The sequence below is a fragment of the Notothenia rossii genome (assembly GCF_949606895.1).
Source record: "Notothenia rossii genome assembly, chromosome: 1".
Classification (NCBI taxonomy): domain Eukaryota; kingdom Metazoa; phylum Chordata; class Actinopteri; order Perciformes; family Nototheniidae; genus Notothenia; species Notothenia rossii.
Window position 1 is genome coordinate 24,003,358 of NC_136912.1, and position 23,737 is coordinate 24,027,094.

A 23,737-nucleotide genomic window follows, 5' to 3' on the forward strand; every position below is an offset into this window, starting at 1 on the left:
CATCATGTTCAATCGGCTTACATATTTGTTTTCACTCTTCGATTATATATTTATACATATATATATTTAAATTGCTTCATTTATTTAAAAAATGCAGAAACACAAACAAAGTGTAACTAGTAAACAAAGAAGTTTGAGCAAATGGGAAATACACTTATTTGTTTTGTTGGCAATAATTTGAAGAAAAGACCAATACCAATCTCATGTCTGCTTGGAAATATGATTCAGTATACCCTGTTAAACCTTATTATGTTGACAGGTTTTACAAAAACACAATGTAGTTAACCACAAATAGTTTGATGGGTTGGTAGAGTGTGCTAAAGCTAGCTGTGTCCCCTTGTTTTCCTTGTTAAGCTGTAAGTACCGTAATTTTCGGACTATAAGCCGCGCCTTTTTTCCCATTTTTCGACGCTGCGGTTTATATAACGGTGCGGCTAATCTATGGATTTTTACAGCTAACGGCCACTAGGGGACCTCCTAAATCTATAGATTTTACAGGTTACAGTCCACCACCTTTAACTCTATGGGCTCTATGGCCGGTCCGCGCCCCCCACCTTTAAGCGGCGGGCTCCAGCAGGAAAAGCTGGAGGCCGGAAAAGAGTGAGACAGGTAGCGCGCAAAAGTAAAAATGGAACCGAGAGTGGTACGAGAGACAGAACGAGAGCAAGACAGACAGACATTACGAGAGCGAGAAAGTTTGTCCCCGTACCACTGGTTGAAAACCACTGCTGTAGATCACTGCCGGTACGTGCGCTGGGATCGCACCGTTTAAGTTTGAAAGTTGAAAAGTTTGTGTGTCTGAAACGCTACGTGATACAGTACAGTTTACACAGCACAGTACATCTTCTGTAGCTACTATTGCACTGCGGCTTATAGTCCAGTGCGGCTTATATATGTACACATCATTCAATTTAGCTGCTGCGGCTTATATTCAGGTGCGCCTTATAGTCCGAAAATTACGGTAAATCATATGCTGGCTCTAGTGTCATGACCATACAGACATGAATGGTATCAATACTCTTACATAGCTAAGCTTATTTCCCAACAATTGCAACTATTTATTTTAATTACATCATGTGTATGCATGTCTTATGGTGCCGTCATCTTTTTCTCCATATCCATGAAGGTATATTATATTCAGAGTCATTAAGATATTTTTGATGCAAATGCAAATAACCTTTTAAATTGTTTTCTTGATATTGCAGCATGGACCCCCATAAAACATATGTATAAAAGCAAACGCTGGATAACATATCCTTAAGCACAATATGTTTGCAGAGTGTGTCGCAGCGTTCTCAGAGGGTACCATGGCTTATTGCTTCAGATCCTGAGATACCATACAGTTTAATATGGCTGTGCAAATGACTGCTTTTCATCTAGGCTTTTTCCTTCCATCTCTTCTGAATCTCTTTCTCATTGATCCTTTCTTATTTTCACATGTATTCTTCTCAATTCACACATGCACACATTATTTGTCTATCTCATGTGCTTGGATGAGTCTGACTGTTGTAACTTTGCCTTAAGTCCAGCAGTCCATTTTGAGCCAAAGCTGCCTCTGAATTGCAGTCCCCATCTGTATGGATTTATGCACTTGTTTAGAATTGTTTTAGAATTAGTCAAATGGAGAGCACTACCAAACCTTCAACGCCCCAGGCAGTGAGGCAAAAAAAAAACTTGAACAACAATCTACAATTCCCTACGGATACTGACATGTTGAATTGCAAAAGCTGGTGGGTGCCTAATGGTCGGATCCTTCAAGATGTAAAAGCCAAAAATGTAATAATGAACGAGACACTTGGGATATTCCACTAGACTAGGGTGTATGTTCATCATGATAATGGTCGGCAGAGGTTACAGAGCCAATCTGGTTTTCCTCACCAAGCTCGCAACCTTCTTTTGAACACAGGAGGTAGCTTTGACAGCGCCTGTGTTTGTAGAAATATTCAGCTGATGACAGACAGGGAGATGCTAACGCTAACTTCACAGCCCAACCCCAAAAATGCACAGACTTTGATTGATGGCCCTCTTGGTTTGTGGGTTTGCTCAGATGGGCCTTCATCTGTCTCAGGATCCTTGTTGCCTGCACAGTGATCCTCAAAGGATGGCAATACAACAATTATCATTTGTAAATGTCAGATGTTTTGTCTATACTTATTTTCAACTTAGTTGTGTAGCCTTATACTCTCTTTTGTTATTTCCCAAAAAAAATCCACTTCATTATTTTTCGCTTGCAGATTTTCTAAGGTCAAAAGCAGCTCCAGAGAGCCCTAGCTTTAGCAGGTCTAGACAGGTAGGATTCCATGTGCAACAGCAGGTCACATTACCAGATAAATGTCCATTGATCTATGGGGAATTTGGTTAGAGGCTCTTCTGGTCGTTCCATCTATCATTTATATGTAAGCAGCTCGATATTACCTCTTTGCAGCAAAAGTGATTGTTCTACATGTTAACTACCGAACGTCATTCACTACAAGGTCAGACATATCCTATTAAACAAGAGATAACTGCAAATGCATGTTTCCTAAGGCAAAGCCAAAAGCCCCCCTTACAGACATAACAAAAACATTTATTGGAGCTCCTTTATCAAATGTTCTTTTTTCAATGAAAAATATCAAGCTGTTTGTGATTAGACTTTTGATCTGATATGTAGTCAGTCCCAAATATTAAAATATCCAATGCAACTATAGTGATTTAGTGAACTCCACATTCACCAACTGTGTGCTAACATTCTAGAAAAGTCTCCCTTCCCCGAATGCCTCTCTCACAGAACAGCTTAAATGATTAGATGATCAAACAAACATATTTAGATTTCCCACACTCTGTAAAAGTGCCAACCAGATTGACATCACATTTGTTGTTATTAATCCCTTCTCCCGAAGTAGCCATGTGCTCGTTGTACTTCCAATCCAATGGTGTAACGCATGCCATAGCTTCCACTGTGGCCATATGGAAGAGTGATGCATCCAAAAGTTAATCCTCCAGAAGCTTTTCACTGAAAACTGATGTTGTCAATTATGTGTGTTCGCTGTGTGAGCTCATTGCATACTGTTAACACAGGCCTCCATGCTTGCTATGGGCTATTGCCTAGACTCTGCCTGAAGGGTTTATCTGGAGTCCCACTCCGGCCAACAGCACAATCACAGCTAGATTGGGCTGCATTTGACTAGATTGCATTATGTTATGTTGTAAGTAAAGGAGCCTATTGTGCAAAATCCACTTTGTAATGTATTTTATACATAAACATGTGTCCCCTCTGTGTAAAGAGATTCAGAAAGTTTCAGGAACACATTTTTTACTCACTTTTTGTCCTGATCCATTTCTATAAAAACATGTCAGAAAATGAGCTGATCAGATTTTGGCCACTTTACGATGTCATAACGTTTGTATGGCTTGTGTAACCATTAGCCAATAACCAACCAGGGTAATCCACCCCCCACCTTATCACCTGAATCTCCTCCTAGAGCATCATTGTGTTCCTTTTAACTAAATGTCTCTCTGAGGGGAGTGGCTCCTTACTTCCATCTAAAGTAAAAGACAGAAAATCAGCACTTTTGAAACAGGGCTGAAACAGAGGGGATTATGGGATGCTACAATGCATGAACTGTTTGGTATTTGGAGCCATGCGCTTCAGAGACATGTTTTGTTTATATCTGAGACCTATCATATATTGATGAAAAACAGTATAATAGGGGACCTTTAAGACCACAAATCAATGAATTGGTAATCACTACTGAGCAGAATTATGTCCACCTCTCCTTTCTTACTGATCTTCTTTAATCAATTACAGGATCCCTCTGGATGCATTTACAAATGGTCTGTGTTCAGTTGACCTTAGAAATTGCAGTTCAGTATTTGCTATTTGCTTTAAAATTCCGTGTCAGGTCAGTACTGTGTCTGAAAACATCCTATTGAGGTGCACGGTTATTTGTATCCCGCTGCAAAACATGAGATGGTATGAAAGCTTCTCACCTGCTTCCATCCAACCCATCTAGAAATGAAATGATCAGCAAATGTGATGCAGTGCATCATATCATTGCCAGCTTTGTTTTCAAAGCCAGTCAAGAAAGTGGGTCCTGTGTCATGTTCTCAAGCAGCTCTTTCAGCTATGAATGATGCATGTGTATAAAGGCTTATTGAATAAACTCAAGCTCAAAGTGGATCACATTCCACTGCACTGCAGACGGTATAACTGTTGCTATGGATGTGAGGGATGAGGATAACCAATGTCTCCTTGGCTCAGTATTCTTTGTTTTTATTTTGTGTTTTGTACCATCTGAAACTAGCCCAAACCTGACTCCACACACCAACAGCTGCAGGGGACTCGGTTTACATTAAGCAGCAAGAAACAGATCTCTGGCTTCACTTTTGTCCTTTTTCCAGCACGTCCTTAAGGCCCAATGTGTGGGTGTGGGGCTGTCAGAAACTATTACCTTTTGTAGGAAATATGCCCATGAAAGTTTTATGGGGTTCACATAGCAAAGGTGGTTTGGTCATAGCAAAAGTTTTATGGGGTTCACATAGCAAAGGCGGTTTGGTCAGTGCTGCTCCACATCCACTGATCAGGAGAAAGATGCATGTCTTGGTGTGTTGGAGACATGCAACAATTTATTTTCTTGTATTACTGTTCTGATTCAAAGTGTAGCTTTTCCTAGTCTGTCATTATTTCCTTGACTTGCATGACTTAAGGATAAACCTGTACTTTATTATGATCACATGCTGTTCTATTTAGTGAACATGCAAATGCAGCTTTGAAAGGTCCATGGATAGATGTTGTTAGGTTACAGTGTTAAGTATAACTTCCAAATGTGAGCCAAATAAATGTTGGAGTGTGTCATTATCTTCATTGATGCCAGCCCAGCCGGTTTGAACAGCAATGCACGTCACAAATGAAAACATATGATGACAGCAGCAACTAGCTCCACAATGATAAACATTATTAGTTATGTATATACATATAAAAATGAGGTTGTGATGAAAGCAATACATATAATACAACCATTGTGGGAGACACCATTTCAAACATATGATGACAGCAACAACTAGCTCAACAATGATGAACATGACTATTTATATACGGATACATATCAAAATGAGATTGTGATGAAAGCAATACATATAATACAAAGATTGTGGGAGATACAATTTCATGGTTTCTACTCAGGAATCATACGAAGAGATACAGCTGATATTGGATAAAGTCTTGAGAAGAATAAGAAATCACGAGAAGTATGTTGATGTTGTCTTGGGCCCTGCGTGGATGTGTGCATGTGTGTGTGCACGTGAGAGAAGCACTACACAGACCCTCAGTGCTGCTGGAAAGGCTGTCAAGAGCCCCCTTGACCTAGACCCCAGATGATGAATCCGTTCTTTATCTGTGACCGATTACGTCTGTTTTCATCAAACAGAGGCCCAGTGTTGTAGCAATACTGGGATGTTGACTACATAATGGCAAGTGATGTATTATATGAGGGAAAGCAGCAGGGAACACGCTGTTATCACCAATTATCTTTGACATCTATGCTGAGGTCAGGATCATGAGAACACCAGTTGGTAGATGTGGGGAAAAAGCTTGGGGCGACACACTGTAGTTGAGCCATAGGTCAGTAATTCCATCTTTAGTGAATGGATGCATTTAGTCTCACTGTCTCAAACTATTGCTCTATTGTTCTATAGTCTACACACATGGAGTCTGTGCATGGACAGTTTCATGCAAAGCTGCCATTTGAATTTCTCTGAAAAAATAATTGGGTTGTATTTCCCTTACAATCTTATTTTTTGAATAGTGTTCAACATCTTCACATTTTACAATTTATTATTATTATTATTATTATTATTATTATTATTATATATTTATATTAACCGTTCTTGAAATGAAATGACAAACATGGGCTGGTGCCACACCCAGAACAGATCATGAGCAGCGTGTCGTTTATCCACACTTTTCCAATCCTTTTTCTCTGGCCGACGTTTTTTCATTACAGTAAAAGAGGACAGGATATTAGTCTTCCTCAAGGGCCGGGGAGCGATCTGTTAGTCACAGAGCTGGGAAGTGTTGGCTAGAAGGAGATGATACGTAGCTCAGGGTGGGGTTGGGGGTGTTGGGTGAGTAACACTGAGCTGTATTCTGAACTGGAAATGAGGTTCAACATGCTCCACTAGTAGAGGGTTTAAAAAATATACATGTGAAATAATGTTACTTACATTTTAGTGAATGATATTTTTTTTTTAAACAAACATTGACTTACAGTATAGGATAAAATAAGCATAATCTTGAAAAGAAAGGTTTATTAAGATACACATTAAAACATTCAGTCACCAAACCACCATGTCTCCAAAAGAGGACGGTTAATTTTCATATTAACAATGAGAAAACATCAGAAATAACTAATTGTATTCTGCAAAACACATTCAAAAAAATAAAAACAGCAGTGATTATTCTGTTCCGAGTTTGTCCTTTGGTTTTAAAGAATGTAATGCAGAAATAACAATCACAGTTTGTTTATCCGCAGTTGCTAACACAAGGCTATTAACACTTTGATATGTAACTTATTTATAGTTTTCTGTATGTGTAGAATCAAAAAAAGCTTTCTCCCCTACACTTGCATGCCCACATGAATGATCATTTATTTAATAGTTCACTTGAAAGTACATTGTAGTGCATACAAGATAATGAATGTTGACCACACGCTGTAATAGCCCACACGATGGCACTGCAATTAAACATCTTTTACTACCTTTTTAATTAAGGCCATAACAATATATCTTTGTCTATCTAGCCAAATTAGGGATACCAGACAATGGATAAGCGCACTGCCATATAGCATAAGTAACGGAGGGTCATAATCGGTGCAAAATGTACACAGAACCATATTAACTTGTGACAACATGACTCAGCTTAAGTAGGTTCAAATATGTAATAGTTTGACTTCTTCTTAGTCTTCCATCTTTCTCTTCAACATGAGTAACATGTGTGACTTTTACGACCCCGATTGGATATTGTTTTTTAACCGAAAAGAGATATTTGTTAAATTGCATGCTTTCAGTTTAAGCTTGTTTATGTTGGTGTCAAACTGAATGTTGGATTGTGTGTGGGTGTGCGCTGTGACCCGTGGGGGATGGTGGACAACTTAAAAACCTAAATCAGCCAGGGTGACCCAAATCAGGAGAGGTGATAACTCAGACAGATAGCTGGATATTACCCAGGGATCAAGAGGCTCAGTGGCCTTTCAAACAACAATGACTCGAGAGGAGATCCCCTGTCACCCCCCCTACAGAGGTCCTTATGGCTGGTGTGGACCACAATATGCTTGCCAGTGTTTTTCATTAAAGGTTTTTTATTCCTTTTGTCCTTATTTGACGGACACAATGAGCACCATGATATTGCTTAAGAGACAAAACCACTTTAAGCTAATTTTCTGTATAAAGTACGCTTTTGTTGTTGTTTTAACTTATTGTTCTTTTTAATGTGGTAGGCTTTATAATTAAAGGATTTGTAGCATAGCAACAGTGACTGAAAAAGCCTTTTTTTTTTGTTGCAACAATCATTTAGTAAATGATTACAGCTATTGAATCGCAGCTCAGTTTAATGAAATGGCTTTTGTGATTTGATTTTGTCCACAAGGCCAGGCGTCTGTATGCATGTGGTGGTGTGACTGCAGGGTTGCATGTGTTTCAGTGAGATGGCCAAACCATTAATTCATGATTGATTGATGAGTCTCCTACACTGTGGCCAATAACAGACCCATCTTCTCTCAGTAGATCTGTGAGTGTGGGATGTGTTAGAGCGTAGGCTGGAGAAAGAGGGGCAAGAGAGGTTGCTCACTGATTACTTTGTGCTTCATCCAAGGAAATAGAACCATTTGTTCAGGATATTTAGATGCATCCTTTGCATCCTCACTGCCCTAACCTTTTTTTTTTCCTGGAAAAGATGCTAGAAAGACGTGTGTCTTTTTTTAATAAGATGGAAACATAGTGAATATGCAGAAAACCATAGAAAATACAATAGAAACAATAGGATAGGCTTGAGAGAGGAAGCTAAACACATATTGCGTTTCTAAAAAGAAGTTGCCACATCATGTCTTGCCAAAAAAAAAGCAGATTATATAATAATCACCCATTTTGCTACTCAATTCCTGTATCATTAATTTGAGGAATAAGGAGGTGTTTGGTGTGGGTCCATGCTTGAATGTACAGTCAATTGTGAGATGGGGGAGGTAGCTTGCTTTAGGCGATGCTTGTTCCGGAGACCATCTGGTTGTATTGGATTTTGGCATTGTTGACTCTCCGTCCTCCAAACCTTTAAACTTGTTTTCAGTCTCTATTGTTCTGTCATCTCATGTCAAGGCTAAAATAACAGTTTTACTATTCACCTCCTTTATTTTCAGTTTAATAGATGTGTTTAGTGTTGTATTAAAATACACAGGTAACAGAAAGAATAATCGTATAAATCCTGCAGTTACATTATCCGTTAAAAACTTTAAAGAACTTTGTCCTAGTTTTCGGCATGCTTTTGAAAGATTTTTCCATTTAAGGATTACTGTATGTTTTCCAATAGGCATAATGACAAAAAGCTGTTGGTAGATGGTATGTGCTTAAAAGTTTTTGCACTTTTTGTTCCAAAATAAATATAATATATCTACGTATGCTCAGTCAAGGGACATCTAAAACCTTCATAGATTAAAGAGGACCATATGGCAGGTAAAATAGTTGTTTGTGCCACAAAATGTATGTTATGGATGTTTTTTTGTAACGTCTCTCTCTTTCTGTTGTATTTTCACATACTCTTGCACTGACAGACACACATGGCCAAAAAACAGAGCACAAACTGGACCACTTTCTCATCAAACATCTTCCAATTGTCATTGTGGACCCATGGGTTTCATTAGTGCCAGCTTTAAAACAACAACTCTCATTCCCACTCCCACATTGTACTCCCGCATGATTTCAATGGAGGAGGAAACACAACTCGCCTGAAGGGTACATGCATAAAAATTCCACACAAGAAATAATGTGATTTTTCTTTTCAGCCTTCATTTGAATCGTTCACAGTCAATACAGTACATTGTGATCTGCACTAATGGCTCTCCTTCCTTTTCCAAAACATTTGTATCTTCAAATAGGTGTCTTCTGACATAATGTGCTCATCACAGGTTACATTACACATGTTTAATAACATGGGAAGCAAAAACCATTGTTTGATGCAAAACATTTATGTCCTGAATGAAATAAACTATGGTTCCAGCAGTGAGCCAAGCAGTGAATGTTGCCATTTTTTTTTAGCTGGATCTGAGGGCTGCTTATACATCAAGGCACCTTCTTTTTGTCCATCAAGCAAAAAGCACACCTTGCATGCATCCAGCGCCCCAAGTTTAAAAATTGTTCAAGTTTGTATGTCTTCACAGCCTGTTCTCTTCTGTCAAATTAAATGTCAACAAAGGTTGTGCTTTCATTTAGTTTTCTGCACCAAAATATGAGCTATGCTGTAGATGGATAGTGAGAACAGATAGTATTGGTGGTGGCTGCCCACTGTTTCAGTATACACCAAAATCACAATAATTGGCTCTGCTGCATCGTGACTTAAATGCAATGGTTTTTTTCTCCTGCAATTACAATTACATGAACTGATGTCATAGCAAAGCACTGGACAGAAGCTGACTCTCTGGTTGCCTAGCAACACTAAAAGGACGCTTCCAAGGCCCCTGACTGTTCAGGTTTCTCAGGTTGTTACGCCCAGATCTAGGGGAACCTAGGCGCAGCATAAAATGTGCACCCTCTCCTCGTTTCCCACTCCCAAGAACATGGACGCCAAGACAGAGAAAGCGTTTGGTAAATTTAATTACCCAAAATATACACACCCAGGAGTAACAAAACCACAAAACAAAGAAACCTTCTAACACAAAAATCTTACCTAGCGAATGAGAAAAATAAATGTACAGGCTTCTTACCTACTCTAACATTAAACAGGAGAAAACAAATTAAACAAAGAAAAAGGGTTTTGCACTCCTGAGTAAAAAATACAGCGTGCCTGCAACGACAGGTAACGTGGCTTACTTTCTTAAGTCTCCCCGTAAGGAGAGACTGACAAGGTACACGGTCAAAGTGCGAACACAGCGCAACAGGACAAATGCGCAACAGTGTTGGGAGTAGGAGAAGTCTAGTCAGAAAGAGCGGCCGAGGAACTGCACGGCTGCAGTTAAATATCCTCCCGTCTCCCCAGGTGGACTAATCAGCCTGTTGAAGGTAGCTAATCAGCTAACGGGCACCACCTGCTTGCTCACACGCACGCACACACACACAGACAGGAGGAGGGAAAAATCTCTACACTCACAATACACATAACGATCAGGGTCGTAACAGCCAAGCAGTGAATGTTGTTTTTTAGCTGGATCTGAGGGCTGCTTATGCATCAAGGCACCTTTTTTTTGTCCATCAAGCAAAAAACAAACCTTGCATGCATCCTCAGCGCCCCAATTTTAAAAACTGTTCAACTTTGTATGTCTTCACAGCCTGTTCTCTTCTGTCAAATTAAATGTCAACAAAGGTTGGGCTTTCATTTAGTTTTCTGCACCAAAATATGAGCTATGCTGTAGATGGATGGTGAGAACAGATAGTATTGGTGGTGGCTGCCCACTGTTTCAGTATACACCAAAATCACAATAATTGGCTCTGCCGCATCGTGACTTAAATGCAATGGTTTTTTTCTCCTGCAATTACAATTACATGAACTGATGTCATAGCAAAGCACTGGACAGAAGCTGACTCTCTGGTTGCCCAGCAACACTAAAAGGACGCTTCCAAGGCCCCTGACTGTTGAGGTTTCTCAGCATAAAGGCAGAGCGAGCTTTTAATGTGTTGCTGTTTTTCGTAACAGTAATCTGTATATGTTGGTTATTTTGAAGGTTATTTTATTTTGACTGAAGATTAACAGTAGAGGCTTTTGTCAGTTTGGAGAAGTGGAGTATATGGATGGGGAAAATTCATCTGAAAAAGCTAGAGTGATTTGTTTCATAAACACATGTAGACAGTACAGGATTTGTTGCTTTGATGAGCGTACGCCTGCTGCACTCCAGATTGTGCTGCATGTGGGAAGTTTTCAGCAAACCTTCAGGGACGGTGTATCTAGAGCGATCAGACATTTTACCATTGGACAGGGGGGGATGAGCTGAATCCAGGAATCCCAGCCCAGGAGGCTGACTTGTTCAGTATTCTGCCGATGTTTGATCCTGACCTTACTGTTGCATGTCCTTGGTGCATGCAGAGCGCAGCAAATGCCTTTTTGGGGGATTGCATGCTCCAGCACATTTTTAATATGCGTTTTTCATTCTTCACACACCATCACTAAGCCCCGCAGCAGGAGCTCAGAGCAACCATTTTGATTATGAGAATGATTGAATTAATGCTAGTGAAGTTGACACTTAATGGATTATGGTGGGCAGAATTGTTAAAAACACATGAAGCAGATCTGTGTAAAGACAGCCTAAACCCCTTTTTATTTGTAACACTTACAGGGATTAGGTTTTAAAGTCTAACCTTGCTAATCTTGTTCAAAGTGTAACCTATTAAAAACAAGGTCTTACACATAAACAACAAGCTTTAGTCCAATCATAAGGTACTGAATATAATACATCAAGAGCAACTGGAGTGTTTTCAAATCATGGCAGACTGCTTCAGTAAACTAGCAATATGAAATCATTTTTGGTTTGTTTTGAGAGTGAGACTATAATTTGGAAATAATACAAATCCCAAATAATGTTTTAGAAATGTAGACTGAATCATTTAATATTATATGTTACTCCATGTTTACTTGCATGTCCATTTGAATGTATTACAACTGATTACCAAACGTGAATGGATTCGGTCTTCTGAGTGAAGAAATGTAATTTATTTGTATTTACAGTTAGCGAATATTGTTCATAAATAAATAAAATGTTTGAGGATGTTTTATGACCATTACCTATACTTTCATCACAATGTGTCTACCCTAATAAATATGTTATATTAGGGTACGGATTACTCAGATGTTATAATACCACACTTTACTTTAGTGCTTTGAAAATGGCTGAGTTCCATAACATTAGGGCAGCTGTTAGAGGCAGAATAACCACAGACCTGCATGCTTTTCATTATTATTTACAGGTGTTGTAATGCTTGAAGCTGCAATATTTTTGATTTCAATCTCTTTTCATTTCCTTAAACTTGTGTTTCTTGTCGGCCTTCTTTGTATATCTCTCGTCAAACGTCATTGAACACTGTCACAGGAGGTTTTCTACAGTTGACGGTGTACATGTTACTGTATGTCTTTGTATGACTTTGTAGCACCTATTACCTCTCCTTCCCTGCACTCTCACAGTTCAGCTGGCCATTAGGGATGTATCAGGCAATATTCAAGTTCATGCAGAAATGAACAACACATACCGAAAACCAATAACAAAGGCGCATTTAGTTTTGAATCAAACCTATTTCACTCTTTAACGATGCAATGATAATTGTTCTCATTTGACATTAATACACTTGCTGAGAAACTGGAGCCAATTGAAATTTGTAACACATTAACTAAAAGCAATATCCCTGTCACAAAACATTAGCTGTGATCTGATTGTAAATGTATTGTGTTCAAAAGTTATTACCGGTAGGTTCTTTATTTAAAAGTTATTGGGTTCATTTTCCAACATAATTATGGGAGCCTGCGGGTGCATTGGGGACTCTGAAATCTAAAGCACCAACATGGAAACCTAATGGCATATTGTGAGAAATGCAGACTTATATTGCATGGCTGTCATTGACAATTCATTTACTGTATATCTCCTTCATTGATGAATGCATTGATTGATTCCGTAAGCATTTTTGCCAGAAAAACTGAAAAGCTCTCTTTTTTTTCAGTCCTCCCAAATCAGGCATTTCTGCTTTTAATGTCACGTTTATATTTCATCTCACATATCTAACCACCACATCCAAGATGACATATAATGTGTAAATTGGCAAGAAGGAATAAGTGCATATAAAATGGCATAGATAGTATAGGGGTCAGCTAATATTACAATGGATTGATAGATTTCTTGAAACTGGTTAGATCTCATAGTGGCAAATTGACTTGAGATTATATATACTGTAAATCATTGCAGTTAACTCATTTAAGGATGATCGTCATCGACGGCAGATAACTATGATACCTCATGATTACTAATTCAGACGCTGGTTTCAACGTCACACTTTATTTAAAGATGGATGTATGTCATTGAACCTTGAAGATGAATGTCTCAATATGTAAGAGACATAACAAATTCATTGTATGTCTATTTGGTTTATTTCGCTGTTTTGATGGTTATCTAGCAAATTGTTTTTATTTAACACCAATACAATAGATAAACAGGGAAAAGTAGCGTAAAATAAATTCACTCAAATAAATGTTTTCAATAAATCTACTGACTGCAGGTACTGTGCTTTTCTTAGTTTGTTTGAAGTGTCAGAATTTGTCTTTGGTTCGTTGACCAGAAGAACAAAATAGCAGACAAGCAGTTAGTAAAAAATATACACTAAGGTGAGGTCATTCTGTCAGTCATATTGTTAGTTATAAACTCATATATACTTGTAATGTTGTGTTGCATGGTTGGCAGAATAGGAGGACTGTCACATTCAGCCTTTTGGCAGCACAGTTTTCCAATAAAAGGTCATCTTCTTGCCCTTCTTCTTTTTCTGTCAACCAGGATTGCTGTCACAAGTTAGACACTAAACAAAGCCTTCAGTTTAAGAAATGGTTCTGCTGGCTCTCTGGTCTATGCCATGTTAGTCTAAATGCAGCGGTATGTTGCACTTTCAAATATCTTAGAAAATAGTCTGTGGTTCATATCCAAATGAACACTTCTTTGCAGTTAAACAAATGTATTATCATAGATTGTTGAAGACAGTAGGACGAAAACATGCAGCAAGTATATATTCTAACAAACCTTTTCCTTTCTGTCTTTATCTCTCTTTTTGGCATTCTTTCTGGATCCATTGGTCTTCTTCCTTGCATTAAATATGACAGGTAAGTCTATATGTTATATTTATTATTTAGCCCCTGAGCTGGATGTGGTACTCACTGCCACATTGCAAATGTTTTCCAACATGCATCTTAACTTACTTGCTGAACCAGAGATGCATTTTGGTTCAATGGTTTGGTAAAGAGTGAATATATTCTCGTTGCTTTGCTGACACTTGGAGAATGGGGCAATGCCATTTATACAGCCCATCTCATTGGCTACTGGAGAGATGCCAATCTACCCTCAGATAGGGACGAGAGAGGGAGCAAGGAGAGCGGGTACAATAGCATTTATTCATCCTGACACTGATCAGATAAATGGGAAATGATAAATGCTGTCTATTTTTACTTCACTTAACCTGTGTTCACTTTATATTCAAAAGAAGCTCCTACAGACGTTCTGTGATGTACCTTTGAAACACTTAATCAAAGTGTTGTTTTGGATTCAGTTTCATTTGAAGTGATCTGAAGATGATGAATGGAACACAATGTGTTTGTCCTGATGACTCATGTAGCATTAATGCTGAGAAGTTAAGCTGATGTCTGTCTGTTGAGTTAAGGACTTTGCAGTAATCAACTGAGAGGACTACAAGGCTTTGTTTTGAAATCAGTCCCCAATTTTAATTTCTTATTCATTTCCCTTCCAAAGCCACTAGTGCCCACATCTAGCAAAGTTAATTCAAGCATCCATACGGTGCTGTTTAATGTACAGTATTGAAAATGACCTATTTGTATTTCTTATCGTCACACTTTATAATCTTGTTTTCTTCTTACAGCCACATGAGAAAAATGTGCCTTGAATCAATTTACATACATTTTTCCAATTTATTTTGACTGGCTGTGTACATTCAAAGGTGCACTAAAAATAAACATGCAGATGTATATAGTTTGATACATTTTAATGAGCCCATTTGCTATCTGGACACGCTCATTTGTATAGTTTATTTCTGATACTTTTATCATATTTCCCCATCACCATTACCCTATTTCATTATTGTGCTGGACTAAGCTGCAACACATAGTTCCTCAAGCATACAATAAGAACAGTGTTAGTGCAAGGAGTTTGTATTCTACACAGAATAGTCTAATATGCCTCAGTACATATTTGTTGGAATCACATCCATGCATTTTAGGAGGGCTCTTTGTCTTGTGTATGTGTAATAATACTTGCCTTTAGACATCTTGATATACCTATTGACACATGAGCAATATAACTGGATTCAAAAATACAAGAACTATAAAGACCTGAGGTGTAAAAAAAAGCATGCATTTGTTATATCATGTTGGCCTGATTTATCTTGGATTCCTTTTAAATCTCATCGCCAAGGTCTATCTGTAAAGGTATGAAAAACATAATACATAAATAGAAAATCTGATCTCCGGTTAAGGATAAAGCTTTGTACTCCAGCCACCATAATACTAATACATAATGCTGGAAATTAGGCATTGACCCACATCTGCTCTTATACCCTTAGCAGGGAGCCTGAGATGCAGGCACAGCTGGTGCCATGTATTATCTCACTGACTGACCCTGATGTTTAATGTTAAGTGCAATACAAAAGTGGGCTAATCCAACTTAGCAATAGCAAGACAGATGACACAAAAACACAAACACTCAAAATATAATGTAACCAATACAACTAGTATAAGTACAACAATAATAATAATAGTTGTAATAATTGTAATTATAATAGTGTTCATAATAATAATAATGATGGCTACTTGTGTTCATCTCACACTCTGTCTCACTACAATGAATATTCAGCCACCAACCTTTCCCCCAATATCTAACCAGTTTCACTCTCCTCAGCATACAAGGCTGCTCTATCTTACAGTTCTGAATGTAGGCCATAATAATGACCCCATCATTGTTATTATTAATTCAGTGATGCCCGGGTATTGTGAATGTAAATGAGGTAGTGGGTGTAGAGTGCTATAGGTTACCTGCACTGATAGTCTGGGTAATGAATGTATATTGCCATATTGGACCCCTGTATTTATTAAAGTTATTACATGTTTTATGAAGGGAGGGTATAGTAGCAAACTAAGAGCTTCCCTTAGTTGTACATACAGTATGTTATTCAAAAGGAGATCTGTAATGTTTAGGAGAAAATTCCATGTTCTTCCCTCTTTCACTAGCTTGCATGTATATGTATATTATGCCAGGAATGGCAGTGGCTGTCGTTGAATGTGGTGCAGTGAAATCATTTAAAACAACAACATTAACAGTATCTGGGAGGAGCAAGAGAATGGAATATACTGTACAACCAACGAGAAAATGTTGTGTCAGAGGTTTTGGTTTCAAAGATAATGTTGATGATGATTAGAATATTGATCCTGATAACCCACCTGTTATAAAAGAAGCAGTGAAAGCCACCCACTCATTGTCATTAGTCATCACCAGCTCCTTTCAGCTTACTGCAGTACATGCTGCCACCCATGATTTAGCTCTCCATCCAGTTATGAGGGGGTGTTAAGCGTTTATTATGCAGCACAGTCCTAGTCCCAATGAGATGGCAGAATGTTGCCCGATCAATACCCCTCACAGGAAGCCAGGTTAATTTATTTTTTAAGGATTTGTTTGGGTCTCTAAGGGCTCAGCTCGCTGCAGGTTGTGATGCAAGCTGTTTCCCAGAGATCTGCAGAGTGATGTACTGTCACTGACTCACACACTTTTCAGGCAATAGTGTACATGCAGGCACGGTGCTTAGAGCATTTTAGTTGACCCTTTTTCTATTCTTATGTTATACAGTTGCAATCGTGATGTTTTATTTATCAATTAGCTGTTTGAACACGGTTCAATAATCTGACAATGTTAGTTGTGAGTGCTGGCTGATTGATAGTGAGGTGTTTCAGGGGGATCTTAGACATACACTACTTGTATAGTTTGAGTCTGTAGGGTCTCTCCATTGAGAGTGTTTGACCTTTAGAAAGATCCACACCTCATGTAAAGCATGCCCCACTTGTGGCTCACATCTCCCCCTCTGAATTGTTCTCATTTCAATGTTGTGACCTTTACTCTTTGTGTCAGTAAGTCTACCTTTACATCCATCTTTCTATGGCGACCTCTCATCTCATAATTGCCCCCATAACAATGTATTCATGGAGATCAAATGCTTTTTAGATCCGTTGGGCTTAATTACAACCAGCCATGTGTACAGCGTGAATGTTCACATACACCACATGCTCAGTTGTGCACACATACTGTAAGCTACAAACCAATAGCTTCCAACCTACTAGCATGTGCAAATTTCATACAACGCCGTATATCCTCCGGCTGTCAGACAGCTGCAGCTCTGCAAAGTGCAGAACACATGTCACGCTTTCCTGCTGTACTGCTCTTAGAGAATGGTTCTCTCCCACTTACTGATAGAACAGTGATCTGATTTGTGTAAGACACTCGCAAATCACCATGTCAACCACTTATCATCTTCTAAATCAATTCTGGATTTACATATAAATAAAAATATATCAACCTCATCCATCAGTATACGCTTGAAAATGTGACGGAGAGATAAATACATTTGTTATCACTACGATCATTTTGGTTACTACTCATCTTTATTGATTTTTACTGAGCATCATCAATCAAGGCATTTGTAATGGATGTTGTCTGAGAGCACACATCTTCCCTCAGGGAATTATCACCCAAGGCTTAGGTCAGGCAGAGATTTGATCTATTGTCAGTAAGATGAATTGATGTTTTTCTCCACATTTACTGTGTTTTATGGGCACCGAGCGCAAGAGGAAGAACGGAGTTAAAGGTGAATCGGAATACAGATAAGTGGTTTAACGTCAGCCCTCAGGACTCGGAGCATTTAAAATATTCAGACTCACTTTTCGCCCTTGTTGCTTGTGCAAGAAAGGAGTGAAATGAAATCAATAGTGGTGCCAGTGCTGGCCTGTCTGCAAGGCATCATCCAATATTTATACAAATGAAGCTTCACAACCTCACATTTACCCAGCAGTGTTTTTGCATGTTTAAGGGGTTGTGAAGGACTCGGAGGACTCAACTGTTTTAGACAGGATTTGCAAATGGGAGAAGAAAATAAATGTGTGTCCCCGTCATGTTTCCCTGGCATACATACTGCAGTCATTGCATTCACATGATATGGCAGTTCATGATTAACAGCTATCTTGAGTCTTAAAGTAGAACGCCCTTGGAACCATAAATAAGAAATGGATCGTAAATCCCAAAGGGCAACTTTAAGCTATTATCACTCACCAAAATGTCTTCCCTAAAAAAACGAGTGAGCGCTTTTGTTACTTGAGCACTACATACGAATGATTTAGTGTTTCACTCGAGATAACCAACCTATTAAAAGCCAAATCATGTAGAAGTACATTGTGGATTTGTTGGTCATTTTGTAGTTTTATTTTGTATTCTAAATGTTCCTCAGACATTGGTTGGATGTTATTTACTGATACAGGGTTACGTTACTGTCACACAATGCTGTTTCAAATCAAAAACTAAACATCTAGCGACATTTGGTATCGATTAGTGAAACCACAAACTGAAATTGCATGTTTACTACAGCTTATATGAATTGAGGAAAGAATACGTTGTATAATTTGGTGCATTAGAATTCAAACAACTGAATTATCAGCATAGGTTTAAATGAATAAGGATGATCAGAATGTGGTAGGATTTTAGAATAAACTTATGAAGTTTTTGAGGAAAATAAGGTCATTTTATATATATCTCTTTTAGTCAGTTCCTTGAAAGACTTCACAATCTTGTCCTAACAATAATTATTACACATTTAATTTACTATTTTTGAGATCTAGCAATCTTGTCCCCTCCCTGAAATGTTTCCATTAAATACTGTTAACATGTTTGTAGGTTTTACCAACCACTGACATTTTGAGCTTAACATATTGCATTTTTGAACCACTCATTATTAAATATGTACGGATAAAATGTATCCTGACCCAAGGCAAAACATTTGCCAAACACATGATCGCCTCAGGGACTTGCGCTTCTTGTCAGGTAGTGCTTCCTCCCAGGTTATACCCCCAGCCAGCTCATCCCTCAGCACTATTCCATAGCTAACCTTATGAGAACATTTCTTACCTGTTTTTCTGAACCTTTGTTGCATATTGTCCAAATGATCCCCACAACACCTACGGTATCCACAATGTTGTTGACGATTTTGAAAGTTTTGCTCTTACCGGAACTAATTATATAATGATTGTCATTGAGTTCTTAAAACATTTTTATTCCTGCTGACAAGTTGTAAACATTATCTTAATTTATCGCAAAATAACACAAAAATGTGGCAAATTGATGCATTGATATATTTTCCCAAAAGGTGCTGCAAATTCAGTATACTGCTGTTGCCCCCGCCGTGGAGATGTGCAGAATATGGTGCTCAATAGGTACAATGCAGCCACAGTATGAGAATATGCACACTAGAGAGCAGTCTGTTCCCTCTTTCTGCAGCCGGTGTGATTCTCCATCTCCCTCTCACTTCCCCCCTCCTCACACAACATACTGTTCATGTCAAAGGACCCAGGAAACACAACATCTGTCAGTGCACTAATTTACACAATGAACACCAGAGGAAGAAGGATATATATACACCTCAAAATGGCCTTGTATTGAACAAACATTTTACATCACATGAAAACACAGTGAAGAATATTGTATGTGCAAATCTTCCTTTAAGCTGCTGGATAATTTTCTTCAATGATTCAGATACAATTTTTAATTGTAATTTGATTTGAAAATGCATGGTTTTGATGATCGTTGCCTTTAGTGTGCTTGATTCAGTGAAAGGAGGCATCACTCCTCTGTGAAAGCCAAAGTGGCAGAAGCAATGAGAGGCATAGCTTTAGATCTTTGACACAATGCTTTCTTTACTTGGATGGTGCACAAATAGTGATGTAATAATATGGAAATATGCTACCAGATAGAAATGTAGATCATTTGATTCTATCCGCACATAGGCAATGGGAAAGGGAAATAAACTACACTGATAGCAGGCCAACACAGTGAATGATAAAACAACAATTATGAGAGTTAAAACATAGAAGAGATATAAAATTCAGACTATGGATTTTACATTAGAGATGAGATGCAGATATCCCTCTGCCCCGTTTTCCCCGTTTCTTTTTTTGGTTCAACACACTGCAGAGACATGGCTCTCCAGTCCATAAGCACAAAGACTGCGTCTATTGTCATTCATCCCTTCTGACAGGCTTCTCACAGGCTACAAATGAGTTTACTGTGAATAGCAATTCATTTATTTAAACATTTTTTGTAGTTTACAAAAGAAATAGATTACCTTGAATCATTTTTTCCACACTTGCACTTCTTCTTTTAACATATTTTACACATAGTTTTATTTTTACATTTGTAATCCAACTTAAACATTTTTTTTGTATATTTTATATGCTTGTCAAATATTGTGTTTACCATAGTACAAATGGTTTTTATCTTTTCTTTTTTTTCTTGTGTGTGTCCCCAGTTTATTTTTAAACAATAATTAAATGTCCTGAAGTAGAAAGACACATTAAAGCTCAAATCGTGAAAGAAAATCCTTAGTGTCCACAATGTATTCCTCTCTGTGTTTCTGTAGAATATCAACAGTTCCAAGAGTCATGTAGCCATCATGCCCAGCGGCCTAAAATCAGCAGTAGATAGCAGTAGCAGTAAATCCACAACAAAATAGTCAGCCGCATAAAGCACACTTCTTCCACATCACAGTGAGACGCTGTGTAAAAAGTGTCCAAAAAGATCCATATTCCTTCTGTCCCGCAATATCCCCCTCCCCAGTGTATCCAAACAGGGTTTACTGTATATCCAGACGACCGACAGGTAAAGACGTACTCACAAAGCAGGTTCACACCTCACATTCCCGAGAAGGTTGCTGTTGGCAAGTGCACGAGCCATATTCATTGATGATTACCAAAGCTCCCTCAATGTGGTTAGGTTTATAGTCAACATAGTACTCTGGCGTAGAAATTGCAGCCATCTGCTGCATGCTTTGCTTTTGCTTCTGCTTACGACGCTGGCTGCTAAAGCATTGCCTCAGTTGTCTTATTCCGGCTGGAAAGCACTTCCATGCCACATACAGCATGAGCACAATGATGAGAAAGGAAAAGATGAGTGCCATGGTTCCAGTCACAACCTTGTGGATCTGCATGGTGCTCTCCAGGTCATCATGGCCCACTGTGACAGTGAAAGAACTGGTGACCACCTCACTACCCTCACCATCATAAGGGTTGGGAGTAAATGGGCCCAGGAAAACAGATCCACCCTGGGCCAGATCCCTTGTAGAAGGGTACAGGCCTGCTGTAGTTACCTCCATTGGGGAATTCTCACATAGCTGAAAAGCATAGACAGCATCCAACACGTCCTCCCCCTGTGCGGTGTCGGGGCTTGAACACAGCAGGGAATTGTCACGCTGGCCTCGGAAGGCACTCAGCCAAGAGGCCAAGGCACACACGTTGCGACTGCACTCCCAGTCATTCCCTGCCAGGGTAATGCTGTCCAGAGATGACCAGGAATCCAGGATGCGCTGGTCCACAGAGGTCAACTGATTGGAGTCCAGCATCAACACCTTGAGGTTGGGCGCGCTCTCAAACACATGTGGCTCCATGTAGTCGATTTCATTGGCTGACAGGTCAATCTTCTCTAGAAAATGCCATGTCCAGTCCAGTGTATTGACAACAACTGTGGCACGATTATTGTGCATGTACAGAGTGCGTAAAGAGATGAGGCGAGGGAAATGGGCAAGGTTGACCTTGACCAGCTCATTGTGCTCAAGATGCAACTCAGTCAACTTGAAGAGGCCAGCGAAGGAGTTTCTTGCCAGACTCTGCAGTTGGTTGTATCCCAAGTCCAGAAACTGCATGCTCCGGCAATCTTGGAAAATCCGCACTGGCACAAACTTGAGAGCATTGTAGCGCAAATGCAGGTTGGTGAGCTTTCTAAGGCCATGGAACAGGTCAGGCTCTAGTGCCTGCAGCCTGTTGTACGACAGGTCCAGGATGCGTAGGTTTGGGAGGGGCCTGAAGGTACCATTTGGCAGAATCTCAATTCGGTTGCTGCTGAGGTCTAACTCCTTGACCCGTCTTAGCCTGTCAAATGCACCCTCCTCTACAATGTCAATGTTGTTGTGATCTAGGTAGAGCCAGGTGAGCTGTGACAGACCTACCATTTGGCCTTCACGCAGCTCTGTCAGGTTGTTTTCTCTCATGGACAGGCCCATGGCACTGCTCAGATTGCGGGGAATGTCTGTGAGGTTGAGCCCCTCGCAGTACAGCAGCTTGCTGTCGCAGCGGCACAGCCTTGGACAAACCCCCTCCACCAAGGGAACCGTTCTGAGAAAAATTCCCAATACACACAGAATCAACCCAGGGGGCTTCTTCAGTGGCCACTTTAAGTACAGTCCAATTAGAAGGAAATCCATTAGCATAAATATCCAGGGATGTCTCTGAGAAAATGTCCATTGATCCACTCTGGATATTGTTTTGTGCACCTATTACATCATATTTATCACATCATATTTAATAATAATCTTCTTCGTTCCGATTTTGTAATTAATCTGTGACTAGATTTATAAGTCAAAAATGAAAAAGATAAAAGGCAAGTCTCTTTGCTTATGTTAGATATCAAGCAGTGGGTGGAGAGTAGAGGAGATGAAAAAAATGTTTCCTCATTGATCGATCTTATTTGAAAAGATTCCTACTCACCCCTATCCAAAAGCTGACAATCTCCATTCAGCGACTCGCTTTGTGCCCCAACACTAATTATGTGCGAATCTAAAAAAGACCCCACTGTGGTACAAATTCTCCCCCCCCTCCCTTCTCTCTTTTCAGTGGACACCAGATCCTTGGCAGGCTTACAATGTCTTAGTTCTCCTCAAGTGAAAGAGCCAGAAAGAGAACGAATCCAAGTAGCTTTCAGCTAGATGGTAGGAAGTGCAAGTTCCCCTGTCTGCATGCATGAGCTCTGTCTCTTTGGCTCCTCCGCAGTCCTCTGCTGCAATGATCAGAGGGAAGAAGAGACAACCAGTAGGAGAAAAAAAAATGACCAAGGAAAAATCTTTTTAAATATCTGCCTTGCTCTTTTCTCCTCCCCTTCCTGTTTAAGTTTCAGACGATCTGTCAACAGATATTATCGTCCATCTCTGGGAGCAGTCACTGCCTTGTAAGGTTTCAATCCATTCAAGCGGGTAATCATGCTTTCAGTGACGAAGGCAGGAAGAAAAAAAAAAACAGGTTTTAAAGAGGTGAACCCTGTTCACTGTTGTCTTGTGTAACAGTATTCCTTGTCATCTCAGTGTCTGATCTCCGTTAAAAAGCCGCTTGCATCCCTCGTGGCTTGCAGTTGTCATGCACTTTCTCCGGGTGTTTTCCCAGCCGGCTGAATGAGGGCTGGTGCTGGTCGGCTGGCAGGGGCGGTAAATGTGGGAAGCGAAGGAGCGCGCAATCCCTTGCAGCAGAGCCGTACACTGACAGCGCATGCAGAAGCACCTTCTGTTCACTGAGTGTCGTAAGCCACTCACAATTCAGAGTGCTCGCTCTCTTTCCCTCGCTCTCTTGCTCTCTTTTCCCTTGATCGCTCACTCACTTTTTCATGCCGCTCCCCTCCCCTTCCTCTCTCGCTCTCTCTCTCTCCCCTCTTCCCTCGTTGCTTTCCTCTTGCTGTGCTTCTTTTTTTTTTTTGCCCGAGACATTTACATATTCAGAATGGGCTGGGCTTAAACCAGG

General features: G+C 39.5%; 2 protein-coding genes across 5 annotated transcripts in view; one reads left to right on the top strand and one right to left on the bottom strand.

Annotated features, from left to right (window-relative positions):
- The window catches only part of ctnna2 (catenin (cadherin-associated protein), alpha 2), a 314,859-nt gene that overhangs the window by 165,663 nt on the left and 125,459 nt on the right, over positions 1-23,737 (top strand). The window lies entirely within an intron of this gene.
- lrrtm1 (leucine rich repeat transmembrane neuronal 1) lies at positions 19,221-23,637 on the bottom strand. The gene has a single exon (XM_079683120.1). The coding sequence runs from the start codon at positions 22,438-22,440 to the stop codon at positions 20,863-20,865; it is 1,578 nt and encodes a 525-aa protein (XP_079539246.1). The 5' UTR covers positions 22,441-23,637; the 3' UTR covers positions 19,221-20,862.

Coding starts and splice junctions, on each gene's coding strand:
- lrrtm1 (XM_079683120.1), bottom strand. CDS start 22,440: ATGCTAATGGATTTCCTTCTAATTGGACTGTACTTAAAGTGGCCACTG.